The sequence below is a fragment of the Cannabis sativa genome, chromosome X (genome assembly GCF_029168945.1).
Source record: "Cannabis sativa cultivar Pink pepper isolate KNU-18-1 chromosome X, ASM2916894v1, whole genome shotgun sequence".
Classification (NCBI taxonomy): Eukaryota; Viridiplantae; Streptophyta; class Magnoliopsida; order Rosales; family Cannabaceae; genus Cannabis; species Cannabis sativa.
In genome coordinates, this window is record NC_083610.1 from 67,899,928 (window position 1) to 67,915,361 (window position 15,434).

Genomic DNA, 15,434 nt, shown 5'->3' on the forward strand with positions numbered 1-15,434 from the left:
TTCCAGTTCAAATTTTATAGTAGTATTACCTGAAGAATCTGTGTCAACTGGAAAAGACCAACCTGATAGAACCATTCTCCAAGCTTTCTCATCTTGAGATTTGATGAATGCTCTCATTCTAACTTTCCAATAAGGATAGTTAGAGTCATTAAGCAACGGTGGTCTAGAAATAGAACTTCCTTCTGAAAAAAATGACATTTTAACACAAAAACGTTATAAGACCACACTAAGAGTTTAGTGTCCAGCTCTGATACCAATTGAAAAACTGTGTTTTTGCAAATGTCAGTTGTATATAAGAAAATATAAAAACTGTAAGTGTTTGCAGCAGCAGAAAGTAATCTTGCTACAGCAAAACAGAACAGGCAGAATATAAAAAATTTGTAGAAAAAATAAATAACTTGACACAAGAGATTTATAAGTGGTATCAGTGTTCTCACGAACACTCCTAGTCCACGGGGTCACGCCCAGAGAATGAAATCAATTAATAAAGTATCAAAATTACAAAGACAATTGACTTAAACAAGTTTAGACTCCCTCTAAAGTATTACCGCAATCCTTTGTAATCCACTTTATGAATCTGACTTCTTGAAACACCTTCAAGCCCGAACTGCCTTCGTCTTTGAAGTGTGAGTGCTTACTTCCTCCCGAAGTAAGGCTTCAACAAGTCTTCTCCCGAAGACCAAATGCTTACTTCCTCCCGAAGTAAGGCTTTACCAAGTCTTCTCTTGAAGACCAATCTCTTGTTCAGTCAAGTAGTTCTTCACAACCTCTAGGACAGAGTAAGAACAGAAATAGAGCAACTAGAACCTAGATGAACAACTAGGCTCTCACAAAACAAAGAAACACTCTTCTCTCAAAAAGATAAATGCAAAAAATGATTAATGGAAGAGTTGATTCGAATGACTGCTCTCTAGGCTCTATTTATAGAACATAGAAACCTTAGAGACAGTCACAAGATCGAATCTACAGCTGTACAAAAACTTTCCTAAGAAAACACGATCTGCAGCATCAGATTCGGATGCTGACGAAGCGAATCGAGACCGAAACGGAAACTTGCTATAATCGGGTCTGATCCTCTATCAATGCTTGATTCCTGCCAAAAACAGATTAGATATTCTGATTGTATCAAGATACAATCGAAATCAATAAGGAAAAGGCAATAATCAAAGTTTCCCTAAAAAAGACAACTTTTCAAAAGAGAATTGCTTCTCTTTTAAGAAGTTTCCAAACAAAGGAAAGTTCAGCTGAAAAGTGCAACTTTTCTAACAAGGAAAAGTGTAACTACAACCCGAATAAACAAGGTAAGAAATCGGTTATGAATGCACAAGAATCTTACCATAAAAGAAAAAATTATTTTGTCAACTAACTTGCCAAAAAAGGACTTTACAGATGTCATGCGCCATATGATGGCGTCTTTGTGGCAGCCGGGTAAAGGTATGTATGTCAAAGAGCTAGAGGCAAATCGTTTTCTTTTTCAATTCTATCATGAACTCGATATAACTCGTGTTATTGAAGGAAGTCCTTGGACTTTTAATAGAATACAATTTGTTTTTACTCGGTTGAAAGATGGGGATAATCCCAGAACCGTGGCTGTGAAGCATTTAGACCTTTGGGTCCAAGTTCTTGACCTCCAAGCGGGGTTTAAGTCAGACCAGGTCCTACGAGACCTTGCGAACTACATAGGCACGTTCGTGGAGATGGATCCAAAGAACTTTCAAGGAATATGGAGGGAGTATTTACGTGTCAGTCTTACTATCGACATCACTTTACCGTTGAAGCGTCGGATGAAGTTACGTAAAACGGGAAGTGAGTGGTTCTGGGCTAACTTTAAATATGAATATGTGCCAACGTTCTGCTTTATTTGCAGAATCATTGGCCATGCCGAAAGACTCTGTCCGAAGCTGTTCTCTATGCCACCTGATCAAGTCGTCAAGCCTTATGGCTCGTTTCTTCGTGCACAGCCGAGAAGGAAGAACTACCAGATTGGATCCCAATGGCTTCGTGATGGTAATACGAATGATGCTATGTTTTCCGATGTGCCAGTGACGAACCAGATGCAAACTACCATTAAGGAAAGTTTGCACTATGCACGAAATCAGGGGGAGAGTCAATGTGTGACCAGATATGGAAAGTCTGTAGTTAATAATCCTATCTTTCAGGATTGTGCCGTTGATGAACAGAGAATCAACACTGATTGTGCTGCAGTAGTTGGCAAAGAGCTGATTGTGGAAGTAATTGAGGAGGAAAGTCAAACTCAACTCAATGTGGTGGATTCTAAACGTAGACGTACTGGAAAGGATATCAACAATGAGTTGCCTCTAATTAATGCTAACACTGGTGGGCCAGTTCACTTAACAAAGAATGCTATGGGGCTGGTGGGACAAGATGTGGTGATGGGTGATGATTTGAATTGTAATATTGGGCCAGCGGGTCCAAAAAACTTATTAGGGATGGGTTCTGGGTTCCAGGCCCACCATTCGCCATGAGTGTGTTAAGCTGGAATTGCCGTGGGCTTGGGAACCTACGGGCCGTTCAATTCCTAAAAGACCTTGTAAGTCAAAAGAGACCCGATTTCATATTCCTTTGTGAAACGTTAAGTATGAAGGAAACACTTGAGAGAATTCGTGTGATGCTTGGCTTTGATGGTGTCTTTACCGTGATGCAAGGGGTCATAGTGGTGGGATTAGTTTCCTGTGGAGAAATCAAAATGATTTGGAAGTACTGGGTTTTTCCAATTACCATATTGATGTGAAAATTAATAATGTTGAGAGAGGTCCTTGGCGATTAACTGGTATGTACGGTGAACCTAACCGAGCTTATAAATTCAGAACTTGGGATTTGCTTCGTACGATTGCTGATGAATCTCCGTTACCTTGGTGCGTAATTGGTGATATGAATAACATTGCTTCTCACTCGGACAAGAGAGGGGATAATCGATATCCTAATGGGTTAGTCGAAGGTTTCCAACAAGCTCTCTCTGATTGCAACCTGATTGACTTAGAGCTTATTGGATATCACTTTACTTGGGAACGTGGGCGTGGAACAGGAAGCTGGGTGGAAATTAGGTTGGATCGTGCTATGGCTACTCCTCATTGGATTGAGCTTTTTCATTCAGCTCAACTCGTGAACTTGGAAATCTCAAGCTCAGATCATTGTCTGTTGTTACTTGAGCTGGTGAACAATGTCTTAACGGCTGCTCCTCGCCATTTTAAGTTCGAAAACGCTTGGCTGCGTGAACCCATGTGCCTGCAGGTGGTTCGGGATTCCTGGGAAACCAGTAATGGCGATTCAATAACTGTGAAGATTAAGCGATGTGGGGAGGTTCTCTCAAGTTGGGGTAATGAATATACTGGCAACTTCAAAGATCGAATAAAAAAAATGCAAGAATAATATCAAACGATTGAAGAGGTTGAGAGATGAGGATTCGGCTGCAGAACTGAAAAATGCAGAAAAAAGTTTGACAGAAATTCTTACACAGCAGGAGGTGTTTTGGAAACAAAGGTCGAAGCAGCTTTGGCTTCGTGAAGGGGATTCCAATAGCAAGTTTTTTCATGCCAAAGCTACATCTCGTAAGAAGAACAATGCTATTACAAGACTACAAAACAGTTCGGGTACTTGGGTTGATTGGAGTTCAGGTTTGCATGATGTTATTCACATGTATTTTTCTGAGTTATTTACCTCAACTAATGCTCTTACTGATGCTGTGGTGGCTGGTATTACTCCGTCCATTTCGAGTACTCATAATGAAGATTTGATACGGCCGGTTCATGAGGATGAAGTAAGAAGGGCGTTGTTTCAAATGCACCCAGATAAGGCACCAGGTCCGGATGGCATGACTCCGGGCTTCTACCAAAAATGTTGGGACGTGGTTGGCCATGATGTTGTGACGCAAGTGAGAAACTTCTTTGAATCAGGTGTGTTACCCGACAATGTCAATAATACTAATATTATTCTTATTCCTAAAAAGAAGAATGTTAGTAATATGGGTGACTTAAGGCCAATTTCCTTATGTAATGTTTTGTATAAAATCATATCAAAAGTCTTGGCTAAAAGGTTGAAAATTGTGCTTCCACATATAATCTCTGAGAATCAATCAGCGTTCATTCCTGGCCGGTTAATCTCTGACAACATTATGGTTTCCTATGAAGTAATGCACTACTTCAAAAGAAAGCGTAAGGGGCAAACTGGCTATATGGCTTTGAAACTCGATCTAAGTAAAGCTTACGATCGTATTGAGTGGGGCTTCTTAATGGCTATGATGAGTAAAATGGGGTTTCATAACCGTTTCATTGAGTTGATTTTTCACACGATCTCTACGGTGGAATACAAGATAGTACATGGGGGTCATGAAATTGGTCCTATCGTTCCAAGTAGGGGCATTCGACAAGGGGATTCTCTATCTCCCTATTTGTTCCTTATTTGTGCGGAGGGCTTTTCATCATTGCTAAGAAGGGCCGAAAGGAGTGGTCATATTCGGGGTTGTAAGGTTGCTAATGGTGCGCCAACAATATCTCATATGCTTTTTGCTGACGATAGTTACGTCTATTGTCGAGCAACTGAGAATGAGGCTGATAATGTACTTCGTATATTAGACATGTTTGAGGTAGCTTCGGGACAACAAGTTAATCGTGCAAAATCATCCATCTTCTTTAGTGCCAACACTCCTTCCGATCTTCGAGATAGACTTTGTACTAGACTGGGAATGGTGCCTGCTAGCAATGATAGTTTTTACTTGGGTTTGCCTTGTATACTGGGAAGAAGCAAGAAAGCTATTCAGAATTTCCTTCAAGAAAAAATGGAAAAACGAATCCTGAGTTGGGAAGGTAGATTCTTGTCTAAAGCTGGGCGTGAAATCCTAATCAAAACGGTAGCACAAGCAATTCCGTCTTATGCTATGTCGGTGTTCCTCTTACCAGTTGAAACATGTACCTTGCTTGAGAAGTTAATGTCCAAGTTTTGGTGGGGTAATTCTTCCCAACAGTCGCGTGGTATAACTTGGATGAAGTGGAGCCGTTTGAGTCGTCACAAGAGCATTGGAGGCCTTGGTTTTCGCAACCTTCGGGATTACAATCTGTCACTTCTTGGAAAACAAGCATGGCGGCTGTTACAGGGGGCTGATACTCTGGTCAATCGAGTGTATAAGGCTCGTTACTATCCTCATGACTCAATGTTAAATGCTTCTCTTGGTGCCAACCCGAGTTACATATGGCGTAGCATACATGAGTCTCAGAGTTTAATACTTGATGGTGCAAAAATCAGAGTGGGAGTGGGAGATATTGAGGTGCTGAATCTTCCATGGTTAGGTGATGACATTAACCCTTTTGTTACATCTTCTCACCCAGCTCTTGATCAAAGCAAGGTGCGGCAATTAATGAGTCCAAATGGTCAGTGTTGGGATGTTGAGTTGGTGAGTGATCTGTTTAATCATAGAGATGCTTCTGTTATTATGAATACTCCTATTAATGTTGGAAGGAGTGATAATTATTATTGGAAACATGAGCACTCAGGATTTTACACAGTGAAGAGCGCATACAAAGTTATTCAACTTAATAAAGGAAATTGGGGTCATGAAATGGAGGACTTAGTGTGGAAAAAGCTTTGGAAAATTAAGATTCCACCTAAAGTTCTGCACTTTATGTGGAAGGCTCTCACTCAATGCTTACCTACTCGAATGCAGCTCCAAAAGAAGCATGTGGATGTCCCTGCTTCTTGCATTTTCTGTCACACGAGTGTTGAGTCCATCAGCCATGTTCTACTCGAGTGCCAATTTGCTCAAAGTTGCTGGAATCGGGCTGCTGTGAGCACTGCTGCTACTGCTGTCGGATTCGACTTTTCACTTTGGTTCGAATCCCTGCTGCATAGAGGACGGGCAGGAATGATTGAGGAAGGTTCAATGGTCGCTTGGTCCATTTGGAAAGCTAGAAACGAGTTACTTTGGAAGAACAAGAGCCGTACTGCTGTTGAAGTTGTTTCTCATGCGCGTTCAGTCCTTGACCAATGGAGTTATGCTCAGTCTAATCGGTTTGAACCCTTGTTGGTGCCCGAAAATCAACATCACAAGGAGGAGCATTGGTCTAAACCTGAAGCAAATAAAATCAAGGTGAATGTGGATGGTGCAATTTTTCAAAGTATTGGATCGTATGGAGTTGGAATTGTAGCTCGAAATAGCAATGGTCACTTGATCGAAGCTACTACTACTCTAAGGTTAGGGAATGTTCAATCGACCACTATTGAAGCTTTTGGGATCAAGGAAGCGTTGAGCTGGATCAAGGACAAAGACTGGTCTAATGTGGTTGTTGAAACCGATTCCCTTGTGTCAGTCCAAGCACTTTCTAGCTTAGTTTTTATGCCTTCTGTTTTTTGTTTGTTAATTTCCGATTGTAAACGTTTGTTAAATTGTTTGTGTGATGTGTCTGTTACTTTTGTGTCGCGATCTGCTAACAAAACCGCTCATTGTCTTGCTCGCGGTTCTTGTTATTGGTCTGATTGCATCTTTAATGTCATCAATATCCCTAGTGCTGTACATTCTTCTATAATGGCCGATTTGGCTATTATAAGTTAATGAAGTTCACCTTCTATTCAAAAAAAAAAAAACAATAGTAAAACAACTAAAAAACAGTCGTGAAACAACAGTGAAACAGTACACAATACACAATATAAAACTTATACAGTATTTTTGAAAAAAAAACACAGTATTTTTAAAAAAAATTCCACCCAACAGTAAAAAAAATTACACCCGATTAGCCCCTTAGAAATGTTCTTACAATTATTAACATAATGATTAATCTCCCATATAATATTGATACTTTTTAGAGCATTGATCACCACTTTAAAATCGTTCCCAAGAATAATGAAACAATTATCATTAATTATTGCGTTCAACATAGCAGATTCGTAGGCTACAACCTCCAACGAGGGGGTCCTTAAAACTCAATTTTTTAGTAGCCACCCAAAAAATTTTAGATTGATCATTCATAGCAGTTGCAATCGTCATTGAAGGTAGACCCACCGCCACATCACAATTAACTTTTCGACAGTCTATTAGGAGGGGGATTCCATCCATCAGGTTGAGGATGGATTTGTCGAGGTAGAATAATAGACTCATATTCTACAAAAGTAAACATGATATATCAATGAGAAGTAAAATCAATATTATGGTTATCACGTACCTTTTCATTCCTTGCCTTCCAAATAAAATACACCATAATGGATGCAAAAATAAAAACCTCCCTTACATTGATGCCTCGCTTGTAAAGACTCCACGGGAATTTCAGCCATTCCTAATACTTGCCCCACTTTCCTGAACTAGGATAAGTCCCCAAGGAGAAGATCTCCAAATGTAGGAGGCCAGCAAAGTTACAATACAAAAAAAGATGTTCCATACTTACCTTGACTACCACACATAGGACAAATTAAGTCCTCAAACCCAAGTCTTTTGACAACGATTTTCCTCACAAGAAGTGCATTTGATAAGATACACCACCAATCTTGAATCTTAGAATTCCATAACTTATTCCAAAGCGTTGGGGCCACCTCACAACTCCCTAATCTTTCCAAAGCTTGAGTGAGATAAGTGGATTTTATAAGGAGTTTACCACTTGGATCTTTCACCCACATCCACCCATCACTACCTATGCCTGAAATCCTTCTAAGTTTCGAAATTTGAGCAGTAGTATCATCATCATAGAGTTATTTTAGTTTTTGGATGTCCCACTCACTATTTGTGCCAAGCAAATCACCCATAGTTTCGTACCCCTCCCTTGGCTCACCACACGGAGGAGGACAGAAGTTACCACCATAAGGAATTCAAGGATCCTTCCAAAAGTTTACGGAGTTCCCTGATCCTATGGTTCTACATGCCCCCTTCCAAAGGATGTCTTTTGCTTTAACAACACTCTTCCAAAAACACAAATCTGTGTTTCGATAATTACAATCCCAGAAAGATTATCTTTTTAGATATTTATTCCTCAACACCAACGAATTTCAATAACACTCTTTGGTCTTTCCTATTGTATGATAAAGTCTATTTTCACAAGGTCCATGGTGATACCATCTTGAGAAATTACATGCCCTAAGAATTTGACCTCAGTCATCTAGAAGTCACACTTCTCTTTCTTAGCATATAATTGATGATCCCTGAAGGTCTATAATACTATTGTCAAGTGCGAACATAATCCTAATGTGTCTTAGAATACACTAAGATATCATCAATGAATACCACCACAAGCTTATCCAAGTAAAGTCTAAAGATTCTTTTCATAAGATCCATAAATACAGCTAGTTCATTCGTTAGTTCAAATGGCATCACCAAAAACTCAAAGTGTTCATAGCATGTCTTGAAAGTAGCCTTAGGGATATTTTCTTCCCTAATCCTATGTTGATGGTAGCCTGACCTCAAGTCAATCTTTAAAAGAACTTTCAACCACCAAGTTGATCAAATAATTCATCAATCCTCGACAAAGGATACTTATTTTTAATTGCTATCTAATTCAACTTTCTATAATCGACAGAAAGTGATAAAGTTCCATCAGCTTTCTTAGCAAACAAGACTGAAGCTCCCCATGGAGAAGTACTATGTCTAATGTAACTCTTATCAATTAACTCTCCTATTTGCTTTCTTAATTCGGCCAACTCTGCAAGGGCCATGCGATATGGCGCAATAATAACTGGTTGAGCTTTGGAAATCAAATCAATGCAAAATTCAATCTCCCTATAAGGTGGTAGCCCTAGTAAATGTTGGAATTTATTTTACCAGGATCTTAGATCTACTCACAAGTATGTTTATTAACATCCTAAATAAGAACTTTCTAAAACGATGAAATAAACACATATAAAGTTTAAGAAACCTTACATTGGGTGCAGCGGAATTAAATGACTCCTTCCGTTCAGATCTCTAACCCTTGTATCCTTTCTGTCGCAGAGTATTATCAAGATCTGAACCTGGATCTCTTTCTCTGAATCCTTGATGCTGAAACTCCTTTGCTGATGATCTTTCTTCACGATCTTCCTCACTATGATTGAGGTATTGCTTGCTGTGTGTGGGCACTACTCTAATCACTAGGGTAAGTTCTAAATATGAAGGAATAAGAGAGAGAGAGAGAGTGGCGGCCAAGGAAGAGAGAGAAGGGTCAGGTTTTTCTGATTCAGAAGTGTAATTTTCCTGAAGCCTTCACTATCTATTTATAGCATTCCACTAGGGTTAGGTTTGAATTATTTGGCATTAAAATAATGAAAATATCAGTTTTAATTACCTACAAAAGTGGCCGGCCATGGCTTGGTGGATTTGGGCCTTGCTTTTTGTAATTTTGCAATTTTAACACTTTTGTATCTGATTTTCTCAAAAATGCCAATTTTCTAATTCAACCATTTAAATGCCAATTATAACTATTTAATAACTATAAATAATTATTAAATAATATTGTCATTTATCATATTTATTAATTGAACCATACAAAGTATCATAATTAACAAATATGCCCCTATTAACTCTTTCTTTACAATTTCGCCCTTACTTAGTGAAAATTTCACAAATAGACATAGTCTAATTTGTGAATTATAATTGATTAATCAAAACCAATTACATGAGTCTTACAAACAATATTATCTCAACTAGTGCGGGGACCATGGGTCTATATAACCGAGCTTTCAATAAGTAGATCAAGAATTTAGCACTAAAATTCACTAACTTATTAATTCTTCGTTGAATCCACGCATAGAACTTAGAATTGTACTCTCAGTATATAGAATGCTCTATATGTTCCACCATATAGACGCATCATTAGTTATCCATTGTTATAACCCTAATGTGATCAATGATCCTCTATATGAATGATCTACACTGTAAAGGGATTAGATTACCATAACACCCTACTATGTATTTTATCCTTAAAACACTTGACCCCGTATAAATGATATTTCAGCTTATGTGAAATGAGTACTCCACCATTTATGTTCGTTTGGTCAAGCTCGAAGGAGATCATCCTTTGCTTACTATTCGCCAGATAGAAGCTATAGATTCCATGTTTATGCTAGCGCTCCCACTCAATTGCACTACCGTGTTCTCAAAATGTACGTATCACCCTGACCTAAAAGTAGGCTTAACTAACAAATCAAAGAACACGAATAGCCTTTCAAGATTGAGCCTAATCATAACAGGATTAAGAACATTTGATCTAGGATCAACTAGGCGATATTGACTTGAATAGATTTTACGGTAAGTTTAATTAAATCTAAGTCAAAGTTCAATATCGGTCCCTTCCGATGCATACTCCATGCATCCAACCTGAGCTTTACTTTAACCAATGTTCTGGAAAGAACATAATATTTCTCCAAATACAAGTAAACTCTTGTTGTAGATTATCATATCAGTAAAACTCTGTGTCTGATAAATCTAGGAAACTTTATTCACATAGTCATGTTTACAATGTGATGACAGCACAATAAACATGATCAAGTATGTGAAAAGGGTTTAAGATGAATTTATGAATCAAATAGACAAGCAATTGATAAAGTGAACCAAAACATACACAAATGAATGAAAAATACTTCTATTTCTTTATTGATGTTGAATAAAATAGATTACATTGAAATGGAGTTTTATTTAGGGCATAAAACCTAACAGTAAATACTCTGGAATACATCTGAAAAACCACTTACCACTGATATTTGAGGGAGCTGGTCTAAATTCCTAAGCCCATCCTCAATCACAAACATATTCGTATAGCACTCTAACTTTCTCTTTCTACCTAAGCACGCCCTTAACATAGGATTTTGTCTCACTACACTCATGTTAGCTCGATAAGTACAATAAAATTAAAATAGTCACTCTCTTGTATGAATAATATACAATAGCTTGATATTCAGACAACCAATCCATACCAAGAATCACATCAAACTGCCTTACAGGCAACACTTATAAGTTACTTGACAACTTATGTCCCACAAACACAATACAAATTGACCTACATATGGTAGATATCTCACCATGTCCTTTCATAGGTTCACTCAACTACTGTAAAGCAGGACTAGAAGTTTCCCAACACAAATCTAACATATTAGCAAACATCAATGATATAAATGAATGTGATGCACTAGTATCAAATAATACATGAGCCCAAGAGTGTGAGATAAGAACCATACCATTAAACTCCTTGGTCTGCACTACCCTGTATATCATCAACCTAAATAGCATAGGCTTGAACAGATGATTTTGCTTTTGCTTTTCTCTTTCCTTGACTATGATGACTTGTACTTGCACCAGAACCTCCACTTTGGTTGTACCCTCTCTGACTCTCACTAGGAGCAAGAGTTTAGAAATCTTGCGGTACCCCATGTTAAATCTTGAATCTTGTGACTCGAACTAATGTTGATATTGAGACTGCTGGCCTGATTGAGGTGTGAAACTATAGGAGGAAGACTGAAATTGGTTGTTCTTGAGCTATCCAAAAGTCACACTTCTCTTTCGAAAATTTGATTCATTATCTAATATTATTATATTATTCATCATTTTTTATCATGATGAATTTGATTATTTTTTTTAGTTTAGTAATTTTTTTTTTTGAAAATTTCATTTATATTTTATAACGAAAAAAGTTATTAATGTGTTGAATTATATAAATAAAGTGGATGATACTTATCCTAATGCTTGCTTGGATGGCTTAAAATTAGGATTCTACTAACAATTCTAGTCAGTACTATTGCTGTACTATTGCTCATGCAGAAATGAACTTTGCAAAATTGAAGTTGAATATAATCTTATCTCGATCAATTATGTCACAAAATAAATTAAGTGACTTTGCTATGTTATTTATTGAAAATGGTTTGATGAGATTATACAGTTTGCATTAAAAAAAATGCATGACGTAAGTTACATTACATTTATATGATTAATTTACGTGGAACTTTATTTTAAAGAAAACAAAAAATTAAAAATATGTCTATTAGTTATACAAACAAAAGTTAATTAATTTTACTGTACGTAGTGAAGAGATTAGATCAAGATTAATATTATATTAGCGTATATATGCACGTTAATTAAATACAAAAAAACACGTGGGTTGTCAGGTATATACACATATAAACGAGACATGTTTTAACTTACTATCATCAGCAGTTGGAATAATAATTCACAAGTTATCATGATCATTAATAATTAGTTATGCTCAAATTAAATAATAATAATAATTAAAAAACAGTTTCATAAATATATAATAATAATAATAATTAAGAATAATTAAAGTTTCGTATCATTGAGCCACTGCTTTTGTATATCGATCGATCGACCACTCTCATGATCAAGTTGTGTTCTGAGAGTTGTTGGATTTAATTTTCCACCGCCATTGACAGCCGAAACTAGCTCAGTAGACCCACCAAAATATGGTTAATGGTGGTCCCTTAAGTTATATGTTCTTGGATTGAGTCCATGCATGATTGGAATAACAACTTTATATATATACATACGCAAATCATTGATCAACGATCACATTATTCATTTCCAAAGATTTGTTTATATATAAACCATTATAGAATGTATATATATATTTATATATATATATATTGTTTATGTGGCGTAAAGTTCGGCCACGTATCTTTCCAAAATAAATAAATAAAAGGAAAGCTATATATTCATATGTAATTAGTCTTGATGATTTCCAAAGAAAATGATTTTTTCTATTTTAGGTTAAAATTACACTAAATAAATATTTATATCATTTTAATAAAAATAAATATTTATACTATTTACTAATTACAAAAATAATATTCATAAAATTTCTTTATTACAAAAATACTACGGAGAGACTTTTAGGCTTTTAGTTGTCTAAAGATAATTTACATGTTAAACAAATGAAAAAAAATATATGGATTATCTTTGTCTTGTCTTTTGACATGTTGGAAAGTTTGATTTTCTTGTGATTGTATTCCCATTCGTAGTGTTTTTTGGTTCTCTTGACATGGCTTCCAGTAGTGTTCCAAATGATTCCCTGGAGGATCAATATGCTCAACTAAATTTGGAGGAGGAGGAGGGTGGACTGTTGATTACGGGGGATGATGAGGAGGATCAATTGGATTTTGATGATAGGTGGTGCTTGGTGGGCAAGTTTTTAACGGGTCGAACAATCGATTTTGATGCCATGAGACATATGATGGCTTCACTTTGGCAACCCGGAAAAGGTGTGTATATCAAAGAATTGGATACTAATAGATATATTTTCCAATTTTATCATGAGCTTGATGTTCAGACGGTAGTGGACGGTAGTCCTTGGACATTTAATAGAATTCCTCTTGTGTTCCATCGGTTAAAGAAAGGTGACGATCCAAGGAGTGTGCATCTCCATAAGCTTGATATGTGGGTGCAAATTCATGACTTAAGATCTGGCTTTATGATGGACAAAGTGGTTCGTAGTGCTGGTGCGTATGTTGGGGCTTTCGTTAAGTCGGACCCGAGAAATTTCAATGGTATTTGGAGGGAATTTCTTCGAGTTCGGTCTACTATTGATATTGAAAAACCGCTGAAACGTCGAATGAAGCTTAGTAAGGAAAATGGTGAGTCACTACTACAAAACTAGCTTTTCCCAACAGTTTATAACTGTCTTTTATACTATTTCCCAACGGTTCCTAAAACCGTTGGCTATGTGGGTGTCATAAAAATGCGAAACTTTAAAAGACGGTTTATAACTGTTGGAAAAAATTACTTTAAATGACGGTTTACAACTGTCGAAAAAAATCACTTTAAATGACTGTTTATAAGTGTTGGCAAAAGTATTATATAGATTAAATTGAATTATTTTTAATTTTTTTTTTGAATATCAAATATATATAATAGTATTATTTTTTATAAAAAAAATATTAATTAAAATAAATAAAATTAATTTATTTTTAGATTCATATATAATAATTCATTAAAATTATATTAAATTAAAGATTATTACACTTATAATATGAAAAAAATTTCATATTTCACAAAATACATATGATACAAATCTGAAAAAAAAAAAAAAAAAAGTAAGATAAGAAATTTGTTGTTGTAGAAAGTTAAGCAGGAAAAACGCCTAAGTTGCAAGATTGTGACTTCTGGGCAGCAAAAAATCACACTTGCTGCTGATTCTTCAAACCAAAAAATTTCCATGAAACCATCATAATCAACTTTACTCTAGCCCAATAGTTTAGATGAACTTCTCAGTAATAATCAACAAACCAAAGTATTATAAGATGAGGGAACAAATTCTTTTGTTAAGTAATTTGTTGTCATTGTGCTAAGAACGACACCCCACAAAGATTCACATCCTTATACCCTTTTACCTATACCAAAAATATACCCATATCGTCGAGAAGGAGAGGGAGCTCGGACGACGACTAGCCATAGCCGAAGACGACGACTCAACTACACCCGTCGAGATTCAGGGATTTTGTTATCGGAGACAACTCGTCCGAGAACATGAAAGAGAGAGAAGTCGACCCCGGCGATAACCCGATCCAACCCTCACTGTGCAAAGCCTGGCATCGTCTCCTCCATCGCCCCCTGCGACCAAGAGAGAGAAGTCGACGTCGTCTCCTCAACCGCCCCCTGAAGTCTTCGTCTCCTCCACCGCCCCCTGCGACCAAGAGAGAGAAGCTTTGAGAGCTTTGTGATGAGAGAAGGGGAAGAGATTTGGTAATAGGATGTGGTAATGTTAGGTGCGGCTGAGAGAAAATATATGGTAGGGTTAGATTATGTTAGGGTTTTTTAGTGTTTAAATGGAAAAAAAAAATTATTTAATAAAAATAGAAAATATATAATGCTAAAATTTGATGTATAAAAATTCTTTTTCATTATTTTTTAAATATGAAACTTTTTTTTAGTATTTTATTTTAATAAATATAATTTTTTTTTTAGGGGAGTTCTATTTTTTTAGGGGAGTTCTATTACTTTTAATATTTTTTTAAACAAAATTTCTCACATTATTTAATGTTAATTTCAATATACTTATTTTGATTTTTTTTTTCATATTTTTTTCTAAATCATGTATGGGGAGTTTTATTTGCACCCCATAAAATGATAAATACACCCCAATATTAAAAAATAAATAAACTTAAATAATTTTTAAAAATTACTCTTAATATTTTTTTCAAAACTTGTCCTCACATTATTTTATGTTAATTTCAATACTTATTTTGATTTTATTTTCATAATTTTTTCTAACTCATGTATATATACTTTTTATTTTTTTCTAAAAAAATTTCGTATAATTTTTTATTTTAATTTTTTTGTCATAGAATTTAAAATATAATTTATTTTTGTTTGATAGGTATATTTTTTAAGAATATGAATGGGAAGAAAAAAGTTTAAAAAACTTACTACAATTAAAGATATAAATTTCATAGAAAATAAAAATTATTAAAATGGGGTGTCTTTAGATATTTTTGGGGTGTAAATAAAATTTCCCATCATGTATATG

At 35.9% G+C, this 15,434-nt stretch overlaps 1 protein-coding gene across 1 annotated transcript; it reads left to right on the forward strand.

Moving 5' to 3' along the window:
* The first annotated feature begins 2,793 nt into the window (after positions 1–2,793).
* On the forward strand, positions 2,794–6,562 carry LOC115711062 (uncharacterized). The gene is made up of 2 exons (XM_061106234.1): positions 2,794–3,321; positions 3,386–6,562. The coding sequence occupies exons 1-2, from the start codon at positions 2,794–2,796 to the stop codon at positions 6,560–6,562; spliced, it is 3,705 nt and encodes a 1,234-aa protein (XP_060962217.1).
* The last annotated feature ends 8,872 nt before the right edge of the window (positions 6,563–15,434 follow it).

What these genes read in the sequence shown, in the direction of transcription:
- LOC115711062 (XM_061106234.1), top strand. Translation starts at nt 2,794, where the DNA reads ATGTACGGTGAACCTAACCGAGCTTATAAATTCAGAACTTGGGATTTG. An exon ending in AGATTAAGCGATGTGGGGAG is followed by an intron (nt 3,322 to 3,385) that starts GTTCTCTCAAGT and finishes AAAAAATGCAAG; the next exon opens with AATAATATCAAACGATTGAA.